At 36.2% G+C, this 14,983-nt stretch overlaps 1 protein-coding gene across 1 annotated transcript in view; it reads left to right on the forward strand.

Annotated features, from left to right (window-relative positions):
- CCT1 (chaperonin containing TCP1 subunit 1) overlaps nt 1-14,983 on the forward strand; it is a 184,686-nt gene that overhangs the window by 134,505 nt on the left and 35,198 nt on the right. Inside the window, exon 10 of the mRNA XM_090375994.1 lies at nt 9,702-9,894. Coding sequence (XP_090232120.1) covers nt 9,702-9,894 — 193 coding nt within the window. The remainder of the gene's footprint in view (nt 1-9,701; nt 9,895-14,983) is intronic.

Here is a 14,983-nt window from a genome sequence, read left to right on the forward strand (position 1 = left end):
CGAAATGTAATAATTTCATTTTCAAGTAATATTTTCTCCATGTGAAAAATCTCAACGATTTTTTTCTGTAATTTACATTAAATGGACATTAACCCGACATTAAATGGATAAGAAATATATTAAACAATGTCTTCAATTGTTTTAAAATCACTGAATCTGGTTTCAAAATCATCCACAACTTTCTCCATTTTAGAAACATATTTCTCACTATTAAATCCAAAAACAGGATCTTGCATATTTGCAAAATGATCGTTTTTTTTTTTTTTTTTTTTTTTGAGATTCTTAGCCATTACCAAAAATCAATGTTTATATGCAGAAATACTGCATATCATGTCACCCACATTTTTATTTCTTCCTTTGTAATTCCAAATTCAGATCACTAAATTTATTTACTTGTGAAATCTGCCAAAAAAAAGCCAGATCACACAACCACTCCGTATCTTGTAGCCGCTGATAATCATCTCTCCTTCAATCAACAAATTTTTAAATTTCATGCAGCAAATTTTGAAATCTCTGTAGAAACTGACTCCGACTCAGCCACCTCACATCTGTGTGTAATATCAATCTGGTTCATTTTCATCAAGCTGAATTTTTAAAAGTCACCTTTGAAGAGATTGCCCTCTGATGGAATTCACAATTTTGAAAGCTATGTCCATAATACTTTTAATATTTAATATTTTGCTGGCTAACATTTTGTTGGTGGATGATACAGTGGTAACTCAAAAAATCTGGGAATTCATCATCCTTTTGGCACTATGCGATGAATCCTTTAAGATGCCTCATCATTGCTTTAGCTCCATCTGTAGTTGTTGATACGAGCTTAAATAGTGGTAATTTAATTTTTTCAAAAAATTTTTTGAATGCGTTAAATATATCAAGACCTAGTTCTTTCTTTTAACAAAACCATACCCACCGTTCTTCTCTAGTGGCAGAATCATCGAAAACCATAAGAATAAAAACGAGCAATTGAGCTGTATCACTGATGTCGGTAGATTCATCCAGTTGTCAAGAAAAGGACACGCAATTAGCAATATGAGCACGCAATTGTTCGCTCACATTTTTACTAATTTTTTCGATGTGTCGCATTGCAGTATTTCGAGATAATTTCAGAACTTGAAGAGCAGTTTTAATTTCAATTTTCTTAATTGAAATTAAAGGAGAATCTGTTATTTCTAAAAATGCTCTTTGATTAATTGACCATCAGAAAATGGTTTGCATTTTTTTGCAAGAAGATGACTCACTTTAAATGATGCTACAGTTACTGCTTTAGATTGTAAATTACGTATCGTGAAGAAAATTTGTTGTGCGAATAATCTGGATTTAAGTTCTTTTCATTTATTTTTTCTAAGGTCACTATTAGGGAGAAAATCCGATTGGTATTTACCATGGAGTTGCGTTGAAGTACCTTTCTAAATTTCCTTTTTTTGGGTATAGCATTACAAGGAATTATACAAGAGAATTATACAAGGAGCGAGGGAATGATACCAGCAGTGGGGAAGATGGATTGCAAAGTAGCAACACATACGACATACCCGATGTTCTTCCTGATGAGGTAGAACATGCATTGAAGAAAATGAAGAATCGGAAAGCCCCGGGGGGAAGATGAAGTTACTGTAGAGTTGTTAAAATTGGGAGGAAGAGACATAACACAAAAACTGGCAAGGCTCTTCACAAAGTGCATTAGAAAAGGTGTGATGCCTAAGCAGTGGAATAATGCAATCATAGTTTTGCTGCATAAGAAAGGAGATAAATCAGAAATTGGAAATTATAGACCAATTAGCTTGTTATCCCATATCTACAAGTTATTCACAAGGGTCATTACTAACAGATTAGAAAGAATACTTGATGAGAATCAACCAAAAGAGCAAGCTGGCTTTAGGACAGGATTCTCAACTATGGATCACCTTCACGTAATATCACAGCTAATGGAGAAAGCAAATGAATATAAAACATCATTATGCCTGGCATTTGTGGATTATGAAAAGGCATTTGACTCCATACAGCATAAGGCAATGTTTCGGGCACTGGAAAGACAAGGCATAGATACTCCATATATTATGATTTTGAAGAAAATATATGAGAGTGCTACATCTTTTATTAGACTAGACAAAGACAGTAGCAAATTTAAAATCGAGAAAGGAGTTCGACAAGGAGACACAATATCTCCGAAGCTGTTTACTGCTGCCCTTGAGGAAGCTTTCAGAAGATTAGACTGGTCGCAGAAAGGAGTCAATGTGAACGGAGAGTACCTAAACCATTTACGATTTGCAGATGACATTGTGGTCATAAGCCACGATCCCAAAGAATTAGAGGAAAATCTTAATCAGTTATGCACAGTTAGTAAGGATTTTGGACTAAAGATGAATATGGCTAAAACAAAAGTAATGATGAACAAGTATGCCACAGAAAGGGAAATAATGATTGAAGGAGCAGTGATTGAAAAGGTGGAGTCATATACTTATCTGGGACAAGTTATTAGCTGTAATAATGATAAATGGCTGGAAGTCAAGAGAAGAATAAATTTTGGATGGATAGCATTCAGGAAATATAGTCACATACTGAAGAGCAATATCCCAGTTTGTCTGAAACGTAAAATAATGAATCAATGTATACTCCCCACCATGACTTATGGAAGTGAAACTTGGGCACTCACCAAAAGAATGGAAGAGAAGCTAAGAACTACTCAGCGAAGAATGGAACGAATTATATTGGGAATCAGACTGTTAGATAAGAAGAGAAACACATGGATTAGGCAGCAAACTCAAGTAAAGGACATTCTTATCAAAACTAAAGAACTAAAATGGTCTTGGGCAGGACACATAGCTCGAAGACATGATGACAGATGGACTAAGAAAATAACAGAATGGTACCCAAGAGGAGCTAGAAGAAAACCTGGAAGACAAAGGCGGAGATGGATAGATGAAATTCATGAGTTTTTGAGTAGTAAATGGATGGCCAGTGCTCAAAACAGAAGGAACTGGAAAGTTGCTGGAGAGGCCTTCATCCTGCAGTGGATTGCAAATGGCTGATGATGATGATGATTACAAGGAAGCATTACAAATCAAACATTTTTTTTTCATCATTACAAAAAAGTATTCTAGTTCACACTCTTGATGAAAATGATACATTTTACTCTTTTTCATAGTATTCATTTTAAATCAAAGGGAATTAAATGAACGTATAGGTACTGTCCAGTTATTAATATTAAGTAAGCTAAATAAGAATTCGACACATACACTGCTCTCCACAACATAAGTGCGTGAATGTTCACTAGACAAGCCTAGCGGCTGCGCGGCAGCAAGAGTAGACACATGGTTCAACGGATAACATTTAGATTTTGCGCGGCAGCAAGAGTAGACACGTGGTTCAACGGATTTGTAATAAGCGTATGCAGTGGGACACATAATAACATTTAGATTTTGACTAATCCACTTTTTATATATATTTAAAATTTGTCGCGATCAACCCAAATTAAAGCTGCGATCGACTTGTTGGCCACCTCTGTTATATATGAATAAAATAACTTGTTATGGTGGGATTACATCACTTATATCATGAAGGTATGAAAAACTAACTCACAGGCAGCCTGCGAGATTCCCCCCCCCCCCCCCGACAGGCTGGGAGAGGGTGTCACCATACTAAAAGTAACATTATATTTCACCCGACTGTGTTGGACTTGGCACATCACGGCCTTTGCACCATAAAAGCCGAAATCAAAAGTGGTACTTATTAGTAGTACAACACTAAGCTACTTGTCATTGTTGTCTTTACAATTTGAGAGTTGTTGTTGTTTTTAGGAGCATTAGCAACTAAAGCCATATTGCTCTGGGGATATGCGGTGGTCATTCCCTGACCTTTCCGCATCCTCCGTATTTGGTGGTCACGGGCTCGAACACCGGTCTAATCAAGAAGCGTGTGCTACGCACTGTTGCTCCTGGATACGGAGCCGCCACAATTTGAGAGATCGAGCCTTTTGAAAAACTGACATCTTTTCCCTACCTGGGTTATCCCACCATAGCAAATATTGTTAAATATAACCAGGTCAAGAGCATTTGTGCCCATATTATTGAAGTATTACTTGTTTGGCATCTCTCATCTTGTAAGCTTATACCATTCATAGTTGTTTGTACTGTATAATCCCCCACTGATGAGATGCCAGCAAGCATTGAAAATGGCTGTTTGTGGATGGCACCGCACACAATTAAGTGACATTATACTTGTCAGCTGGAGTAATGTTACTTAATAGTAGATTAACACAGGCAACTCATCATAACAAATTAGTATTGTAAAATTTGGACCATTATAACAAATTAGTATTGTAAAATTTGTGTTATCTGATCTTCATTGTGTTTGCTAATTTTTTTAATATGCTCTGAAAAACTTTCATAAACTATGATATGAGGTCTGATAAAAATGTTTTCTTAAGGCTATTTTTCTTTAAAAAAAAAAAAAAAAAAGTATACAACATTTTTATAAAAATGTCCAGTCCCCTTCAAAGTACATCCCCCACCCTAGTGATATTCATGTCTCCCAGTATTCCTCTCATTTCTAGAAATATCACTGGAACTTAGTATTAGTAAGGCCAAATGATGCAAGGAAGTAACTTTTTCTGTATCAGCCAGAAAAAAGAGATAATAGTAATTATAAATACATTAACTAATTAAATTAAATAGAATATTCATAATATTCCCATTCCCAAAAGTTTTGGATAACCATCTAATGCCACATTAAGAGTCCATTGTTCAACAACCCACTATCCATAGGTGAGCTCCATGAGATCCAATCTTCTGTTATTAATTTATATTTATGCCCCTTGGTTCTTGTCTTACCTTGGAGGGAGAACAGAACTTCATTCATTTTACTTAACCCCTTCAATGTCTTATACAGCAGGTCTCCTCCTTAAATATCTGTCAAACTTTGTGATCCACACCTAATCCATTAATCTGATTGCCCTTCTTTGAAACCACTCGATAAATTCTTCTTCTTTTAGGTGTGATGTCCAGAAATGAATACAATACTCCAAATGTGATCTAACCATTATCTCATGCAGAGGGATAGTGACATCCTTCTCCCTACTATCAAATGTCCTATAAATCATGGACAGAATACCATGTCTCCCTAGCTGCCTATTTGCATTCAATGGAAAATTTCACATTAGATTGAATCATAACACTTGTCTTTTTCATTGTGAACTACTTTTAGCTGCTCTCTCTAGCTTTTACATGACCCCAGTATTTCTGTTCCCAAATGTCCTACGTTTAGAAGCATAAAAGTTTAGTTGCCATTTTTTGGGCTGCATATGTAACGTATCCGTAGCCGAGTGGTCAGGAGCGGGAGTGCAGTAGCACACGCTCTTTGAGTAGACCTGGGTTCAAGCCCCTGACTGCTGAATATGGTCGATCTGCCAACCCGCACTGGACCAGCGTCGCAGATTATGGTCCATTTCCCTCAGCATGAATTGTTGAGGAGGCTTCCATCCTGCAGTGGGTTGATAATGGCTGCACTTTATTATTATTTTATTATTATGTAACGTATCCTGGCTTGGCTTGGGTTATTAACCACCCACCCCACTTCAAAACCATCAGCAAACTGACAGCCTCCCTTAGATACTCTCATCAATATCATTTATGAAAATCAGAAATAAGAGGGGGCCTGGTAACTACCCCTGAGGGATCACATTAATTATGCTAGCCCACTCTGAAAGCTGGCCTATAGCTGCCAACTTTTGGCTTCTAAAAAGCTGGAGATTAGGAATTTGTAGGTAGGAGGAAAACAGGTTTTGGGCAAAGATAGGTGAAAAATGAGTAATGCAGCAGACTCAGAAAAAGCAGGAGGTTTTTTAAAGTCTATACTGTGCTGGAAATTGTATTTCACTGACAAAATACACATTTTATATAAAATACAGCCATATGATTGTTTACCACACTATGCGCAGTACCAATACTTGTAAACATTACCTTACCTAACAGTTTTCAGCCTGTGGATTTCTGTTTGGATATTCTGTTAGAGTAATTGATTTTGACTACTTCAGCAAAAGATACTGAGTCAAACATTTGCTCTCTTCAGAAATGTTGAGTCAAAGTTTTGTTCATAACAATGGTCCTTGTCTAAATTTGGCTCCCTGGAGCATTTACAAAGCTTCACCAAAAAGAGATCTGAACTCAGTTAATTGATAAATGCCAAGAATGACTTGGGATATATATATATATATTTTTTTTTTATTTTTTTTTTTTCCTGGTTTCCTTGTATACTTGTCAATTCCCCATCCAAGGATCTCTGTGCATCAATTCCGTTTTTCTTTCTTAATAGCATCTGGTAGGTTCTCACACTAAAAAAACTGATGGAATTGTGTGCTGAAAAACATCTATTGCTTCATCTATTTCTTTATTGACACAAGAAGTACTGGAAACATATTCAAAAAAGTTTTTTAAAATTTGAAAATAATGTATTGCCAGTAGATGAAATTTGCTACATCAACGTTGAGAAGAAACTGTTATAAGATAAATCTGTTCACGTTTCTAGGAATAATGGCCTCAGTACAGGGATGTATGGTATATCGGATTGAAGAGCTGTGTTTGGATTTTAAAACATTAGCATAACATTTAAAAGCAATAAGCAAATTGCTTTATTCAAGCCAGAAGAGAAACAAATTTTCTGCACAAGTGAGGATAACAGACCTAGAATTATCAGTGTGCTTGGCCTGTTTAGGATTACTTTTACCAGAAGTTTGCAATTCAGAAGTTCATTTTCTTGAGTTTACATTTTGCCCTCTTTCAAAACTTTTTGGAACCAAAACTGGATTTCAATGAGTCAGTGCCACTCACTAGCGATCTCTTGTTGTAATTTTTAATTTGACAGCTTTGAAAAGTGCTTGTATTGCTTTTATTGCCACTGTTCTATCAGTCTAGCATCACATTTAACCAAAGACAGCCAAAGCCAATGTGCACGCACGTTTAAATCTTTTTTTACTTCAGTGGCATGCAGTAGTTGAAATTGTTTAAATCTGCCTTTCCTTTTAGCACTTCTCTCTGGATAGTATTAAAATTCCACTAAATATTCATCCACTTTCAAAGGAAGGCCTGCAGATCCCTTTTCAGCATAAAAGTTAATAAGATGACAAGGACAGTATATTACCACCAAGTTCTCAGTCTCCTTTTAATACCATTACTAATCCAGTTTTTCAGCCTACCATAACAGATGCATTTTAAGAACTTAGTGCCTGACAGTGTTTTAAAGGAAATACCACATGCTTTCAGGCATCTTCAGAAGATGCCCTATAGAGCCATCTTCCAGTTCTGCCCCTGAGAGCAAGTTGCTTTTGAATTGACTTTTTTTTTTTTGCTTATTGCAAATGATATTGCATCTTACAGCTTGAAATCACTTGGATTACTGCCATAGCAATTGAAAATGGGGTTCATTTTTCAGAACAGTCATTACCTCTTCTTTTCCTATCTGTACAATTTCATTAATTAATAGTGTGAAGTTTTTCTGCAACCATACATACATACATACATACATACATATATATATATATATATATATATATATATATATATTTTTTTTTTTTTTTTTTTTTTTCTATTTCACTATTGGGAAAAGTACTTCTGAAGGGCACCTCAGAGGAAGATTATGTTCTATGACAAAAGATGCCAGAAAATATTCGATACATATAATATCGTCATGAAATGCAACATTACATTTCTTTATATGTACTGCACACTGTCATTATCCTTCTTATTATTATTTTTTTAAATGTCTGATTATATCACATATTCCACCACCTGAAATTGAAATATCTCATCTATGTTTATTACTATGTTTGCCTTATGTAAATAAGGCAAACATTTCCTTTTTCATATTTTGCAATATATGAAAATTTTACTTAATTTAAAAAAATGTTTTGTCATCTTACTGAAGAACATTGTTAATTAGCTTCGTGCCACACACGACTGATCAAATATCACAAATTACAGAGAAAAACAGTATTTCAGACATTTCAGTATTCTGGTGTAGACTACCACAGCACATCTGACTGCCAGTTCATTAATGAAAATAAGCAGAAATTTGAAAAATTAAAAATCCAATTCCATTTATTATTATTCAAAAGAAAAGAAAAAGATGGAGAAAAAAACCTGAGTTTTTGTAAAAAGAAACTGTCATCTGTATTACAATGCAATTTGACCTTTTTCTCAGGTGAGATGGAGAAAGGTCAAATTGAGTAAAATAGATTGGTTCTCCATTCATAAATCTGGAGAGTTGACAGCTTCGTTGACCATTTATTGACAATACTGTCTCCTGTCTTTTAGCCAATTTGCGATCCACTCAAAATCTTAACCATAACTCCAACTTCTTGTACTTTATATAGTAACCTACCATGAGGGATGGTATCAAAAGCTTTACTAAAGTCTAGATATATAATTTCAAAATAACTATATGCATCCAACTGTTTAATTACTCCATAACAGTAATCTACTGGATTGGTGTGGCTTTGGCCTTCCCTTAATGAATCCATGTTGGGATTGATTCAAGATACCATCTATGTTGGGATGGTCTTGAATTGTTCACTACCACAGAACTTGCTGACCTAGAGTTACCCTGATTCCTCTTTAGAACCATCTTTGTGGAGTGAGAAGACTGCTCTTTTCTAGTCCCAGGGGATCTTCCCAAAGTTTTTAACTGAAAGCTGGTTTTGTTCTATCAAAAATCACTTGGGGTAAGGCCAGGTAAATATTGGAGGCAGGTTCCTCAGGAATGTGTTTTTGAGCCAAAAATTCTGGAATTCAGAGTGCAGTGTGTGTATGTGCAGGAGCATTGTCATGGTGTAGAAGCCATACACAGTTTCCAAACATCTGGTTGGTGTTTTACCATCCAAATAAATTTTATTCTCATGATGGCTGAGGCCAGAAGAGCTTATTTATTCATTATCATTATATGGAATTAAGGACAACCAGGATTTTCTGCCACTACAGTACCCAGTGAGCTCATGCCTGCAACCACCAGGTATGAGCTCATTGGGTACTGTAGTGCCTGCAACTTCCTGGCAAGAGAGGAAATAAGCAACGATGTTTTTGCATTTGCCTGAAACTGACATACTTATTTTTGAGGGGATGAGTTTGATGGCTTCCAGTAGGACAACTGGCATTTGTTTTTGAGGTCATAACTGTACACCCATATTTTATTGCATGTAACATTGAATTCAATGAAATTAGGGTCCATATCAACCTTTTTTCTCTGTATAGTCCAAAGGAGAATTCCAGTTCATTGACAATTTCTTGGATGGTTTACTGCCAATCAGAATGAAAATTTTCAACACTTTTTGGCAATTTCTTTACTGGTTGAAGTTGAAGGTTGACTCAAGTATTGTTCCTGCTGAATAGATTATCAGCTGTTTAAGTATGTAAAAAAGGTTCTTCCAAAGAAGGAGGGTTAAATGAAAAAGAGTTTCATCCACTGATAAACAAGAATGGCCATATCAATACTTGTTTATTATTATTGGTTTCATATAGTGGGAAGCAGCTGAAATCAGTATCTGGCAACCTCTCTTCTATGCTTAGCCATCGTATTGGCCCTCTACCTCCACAGTGTCTTTTGTCATGAATATAGAACTTTTTGATCAGATCTTGTAAACCATTAAAATTGTTTTAATTAATGTATTCAAAAATACTTGTATAAGTTATAATTCTAAAAACATTTTATTTCAGCCCTAAGGCTCATACGTCAAGTTCCATTATATTGAGAGGTGCAAATGATTACTTTGTGGATGAAATGGAACGATCCATACATGATTCTCTCTGTGTTGTGAAGAGGGTAATGGAATCTAAGAGTGTTGTTCCAGGAGGAGGTGCTGTAGAGGCTGCACTGTCTATATATTTGGAGAATTTTGCCACCTCTTTGGTAAATTTCATTTTTGTTATTATAATATGAAAGTTATATTATTCCTTCTCCCCCCCCTGCTGGCAAGGAGGGAGAGGAATTGTAAATTTCTTTTTACTTATTTTTATCGTAAATTTTGTTTTTAGTGAAGTGGAATTTTCCTTTATGAACAAAACAAACAAAGAAAAAAAAAAGAAGGGGGGAAGCCATTTGTCAGCTACCCCTCCTCCCTCATCATTTTGATCTTAAAAATTCACTGGGTGGGAGAAACCAGAGAAACTGCACTTTTTTTTTTTTTTTTTTTTTGTTAGAAAAGCATTTAATATTTGCTCTGATCCAACCGTAACCAGATGACTGGACATTTTCTATATGGGAAACACCAAACTTATGATGGAACAGAGACTCTGCTTATAGCTCACATTTTCTGTCAAAAACTGAAACCTGATAATTATCATCTTTCTTACTTTTTAGAAATTCTTACTTCTTAGAAATGTAAAAAGGGTCAGTTTTTAACTGGAAAATCAAAATGGTCTGACAATTTTTTTTTATACTGTAAACAGAACTGAGTGTTGATTACATCATATTGTTACTGTTAATTTAGGATAGTTTCAAAAACTTAATTTAAAAAAAAAAAAATGCTTCATAAAAAAACAGCACATGCCTCCTCTAAAGAAACATGATATGACCTGGGTGTTGGGGGGGGGGACCAAACACTTTGTGAATCTCTGATTTAGGTAGATAGTCTTTAAACGATTCTTTGTAATAATCATTGTAAGAATCCATTCTTTCCCAAAGAAGAAAAATCCAAGATTCAGAAGAACAAGCCCTCAGCACTTTGAAAGCCATCTGATGGATCCAACAAACCCAAATGATGGCCAAATTCATACAGTGGAATTATGGTTTCTGACAGAATGTTGATGACATCATGGACCTGCTCACAGTGGAGTCAGCATCCTAGTGGGTGCCCTTTCCAAGTAATTCCTCTTACAACCACCGACACTGGTAGTTGCTATCTGCCTATTTGTAGAGTTTCTCCTAACAATTTATTTTTTATATATGCCACCTCAGATTGACATCTCCCAGACAGGCCTTGTTGATTTCATTCAGAAATTGCATTCCCCCCATTCTACTGTTAGGGGATCTGAATAGGCATACCCTCTGCGGTAGTGCAAACACTAATGTAAGGGACTGCACAATAAGGTGTTGCTCAGATATTCAACTCTCCCTTCTAAATGTGGGGAAGAACCCCATAATATGCCTACCTGTGCATTTTCTGCATTGATCTATTTCCTGTATATCCACCCTTCGTATATAAAGGAAGTTAAAGACAATTCAGTGGGAGTAATCACTTGTGATATCTGTCTTGAGTGAGAGAAGACAACGTTGGCCATCAAGAATATCACAGTGAAAGTTTGATATGGATAACTGGAATGCCTTTGAACAGCAGAACACATGGACATAACAGGAGTAAACCTGGAGCCCATCAGTGATGCAGTGGCATACATTTCAAAGGTATTGTCCATGTGGCAGCAGTTGTAATATCCAAAACTTTGGTGGAACTCAGAGCCACCCTCAGCGAGGAAATGGCATGATGAATATTCAGTCAGTATCCCATCACAGAAAATTTAATAAACTACTCATGCTGAAGCGCATCACATCTAATGTCAGAGCCAAAGGAAATCTCGGATCCACTGTACTCTAGGAGAACATTTGCAAAAATCCCTGCAGTAATATCATTCTCCCAGAGTACCTGGGTCTAAATGAGAAAAGTGAGAAACATGCATTGTACTTCTCTTCAAAAAGGCTTGAACCGTACGAAAAGGGCTTTACATAGGAAGAATTAAGAGAAGCATTCATTCTCTTCCAAGCATTGCTGGGCCAGATGATATCCACTATGAAATGATAAATCATATTTCAAAACAATCTAAGGATCATCTTCTAACCTTATTTAAAAGAATTTTTTCTTGCAAACAATTACCAGATTCCTGGACGAAAGCAATTGTTCTTGCTTTCCCAAAACCAGAAAAGATCTTAAAAATCCAAGTAACTATTGTCCTATTGCTTTGACAAGCTGTTTGTGCAAGATTCTGGAAAGAATGATGAACACTTTCCTTGTATGGTATTTAAAAACAAATGGCCTCCTTTCCAAGACAGGTTCAACAGTTCTGTTGCAACAGATTCTTCATCCTGACCCAGAATTAAGGCATGGATAGAACATCATCTCAGTGGTAGAAGATGCTGAATTCCTCGGACTTATTTTTTACAAGAAGCTGACTTTTCTGCAACACTTTTCAGCAGAGGAGAAAGTGTGCCAAGGGACTTAACGTTCTTCACACCCTTTTGTTAACTTTTTTGTGGTACAGATTGCCATACCTTGTTTTGTCTCCAGTGAGCTCTTATCCATTCTAAACTGGATTGTGGTTCCTTGGTTTATGCTTCTGCTAGAGATAATGCATTTTGGTGTTTAGATCCAATCCACCTCCATCTGCACTGCCACTGGAACATTCCATACATCTCCTCTCCAAAACCTTTTATGTTGAATTAAATGAGCTGTCTCCCTGAATTTGATGTAATTTGTAGATATCTTTGCAGTACACTTAAGATGAAATACCTGCTTGACATGTGGCCATCAGTTTTCAAGCGAGTAGGAAAATCTGTACAACAGCTACTGGACTGCCACCTGACTCTTTTGGATCCAGTGGTCTAAATGTGATGATAGACAACTTTTCCCAGCCAGCAAGGAAACTCCTTCTGCCCTGGCATCCTCAGTTTCAAACTCTCGACTTCTTGGCACCTCCATAGCTAGGTGGGCAGGAGCAGCAGTGCGTAGCACACGCTTCTTGATTAGACCGGGGTTCGAGCCCATGACTACCAAATACGGAGAATGCGGAAAGGTCAGGGAATGACCACCGCATATCCTGGAGCAATATGGCCTTAGTTGCTGATGCACCTAAAAAAAATAAATAATAAATAACAAAATAACTCTACTTCTTCCCTCAAGATCTGGGAGAGGCTGCCACACTAGCAGCACAATATTCTGACTTCCTGTCAGTCTGCACAGATGTCTCAATGTCAGAATCATATGTGGAATCAGCTGCTGTTCTCCTATACAAAGTGATATTTAACAAGGTTCCATGAGAAACTAGAATATACACAGCAGTGTTGCATGCAATAGAATTTGCCCTGGATCATATCAAAGTTAGTCATTACCAGAGATATATGATATACATGATTTGTTAACATTTGCCTATCAGTCCCATATGCAGACAAGGAACTATACTCCTAGTGGCAAGATTCTTGGCATGGACAAGATACAAATAAACTACACCAGATTGAAGCCTATAATCAAGAAACTGATTTCCAGTCTGCACAGGATCCAAAGAGAGGAAGCTATCTCAGCTTCATAGGACACAGCATCTGGCATTCTTTCTTGCTGAAGATGGATAACCCACCTAAAACCAAAACTGTTTTAATCATTTGTCATATTTTTATAGAATGTCCTTGTTTTTTTTTACAAATCCACAACTTTTATGTTTTAATTTATTTAATAGTCTAGTTCAGTGGTTCCCAACCTTTTTTGATTCGCGAACCCTTTTTAATGTTATATTTTTATCACGAACCCCTTTCAACACTGTTTTTAATGCGAACCACTATATTCTCTGAAATTGTATAATATTTCTGAATTATTGTTAAGTATTAAGAAGTCTTTATTGAACAATAAAGATACAATATATGCCTGCCACGGTGACGAGGCCAGGTGCTTGCTTCGTCGGGGTAATATGTAAATTATGGCGTGATATAAAAACATCTATGACAAATAGATAAGAATTAAACCATGACATTAAATTAAATTTTAAAAAATGAATATGGTATTAAATTAAATTTAAAATTATTATATTAAAAATATAATAAAATTTTATTTTAATTAAATTAAAATATATTATTTATACTTTTTAAAGCACTTATCGGTCCAAGCTAGATTTCGACCAGGCTAAGAGTAGAAAACTTGCTTCTTGTCCAAATGGTAGCAGAACATTCTAGTCTCTTGCCAAAGCTATTGGCCGCAATTTTTGCCCAACTGTGTTCCCACCTCTGTCAAAACCAGATGGTTCCATTGCCACATCAGCCAAAGACAAAGCTAACCTGCTATCATCCTATTTTTCTTCCAAATCATGTATTGATGATCTTGGTAAATCACCTCAAACCGTTTCCAGCACTGTACACTCCATTCAGTGTCTTCCGTCAAAATAATGTCAGAAACGGTGGTGTTCTGCCAAAAGAACGTCAGAAGGATTTTGATGAATCTGATGCTAAGAAATCTCTAGGTCCTGATGGTATTTCTCCACTTGTTCTCAAAACCTGTGTCCCTGAACTTACTCCGGTTTTGTTTCACTTACTTATTTCGAAGATGATTTTCCTTTTGCTTGGAAATTTGATCATATCCAGTCAGTTTCTAAAAAGGGTCTAATTATTGTTCCATTGCGATTACTTCTACTCTTTCCAAAGTAATGGAGAAATTACAATCAATTAACTGCCAACTCTTAAACTATCTGAAAATCTTTCATCTGATCAGTGATGGCCGGTATGGATTCCGTCAGTGTCGTTCCACTCGGCCTTTTTGTTCTTATTACCCAGTTGTCCGTGGTAAAATATGTATTTTTTTCTTCTTAAAAACGATAATATTAATGAAACGTGCAATAGAAAAAGTAGCTGAAGAATGAAAAACACATCCAAGTTGTATGAAAGCACCAGATTACGAAGCAGAATAAAGCGCATGCGCAACACACGTGCTATATACGGGGTGTCTCCAAAATACATGGCATAACTTCAGGAATGAGTCCCTCATATGTAGACAAAAATATTTTATATCAACATGGTTCCCGAGTTATTAACCGGAATGTCTTATCTCCCACAGGTGATTTCCTTCATCACAAGGTAGTGACAGAATCTGGTGGTTTTCCATTCTGACCATGTACTCAAATCAGGAGCAAGAGAATATGCACTTTATGTACAGTTTGGCGGACGGCAATGCTCTGAAGGCTCATTGTTTATACCACTAAAGGTTCCCAGAACGAAGATGTCCAGACAGGAAAACGTTTGAAGGTATCCA

Source organism: Mastigoproctus giganteus, chromosome 6 (genome assembly GCF_048544385.1).
Source record: "Mastigoproctus giganteus isolate SK-2022 chromosome 6, ASM4854438v1, whole genome shotgun sequence".
NCBI classification, from domain to species: Eukaryota; Metazoa; Arthropoda; class Arachnida; order Uropygi; family Thelyphonidae; genus Mastigoproctus; species Mastigoproctus giganteus.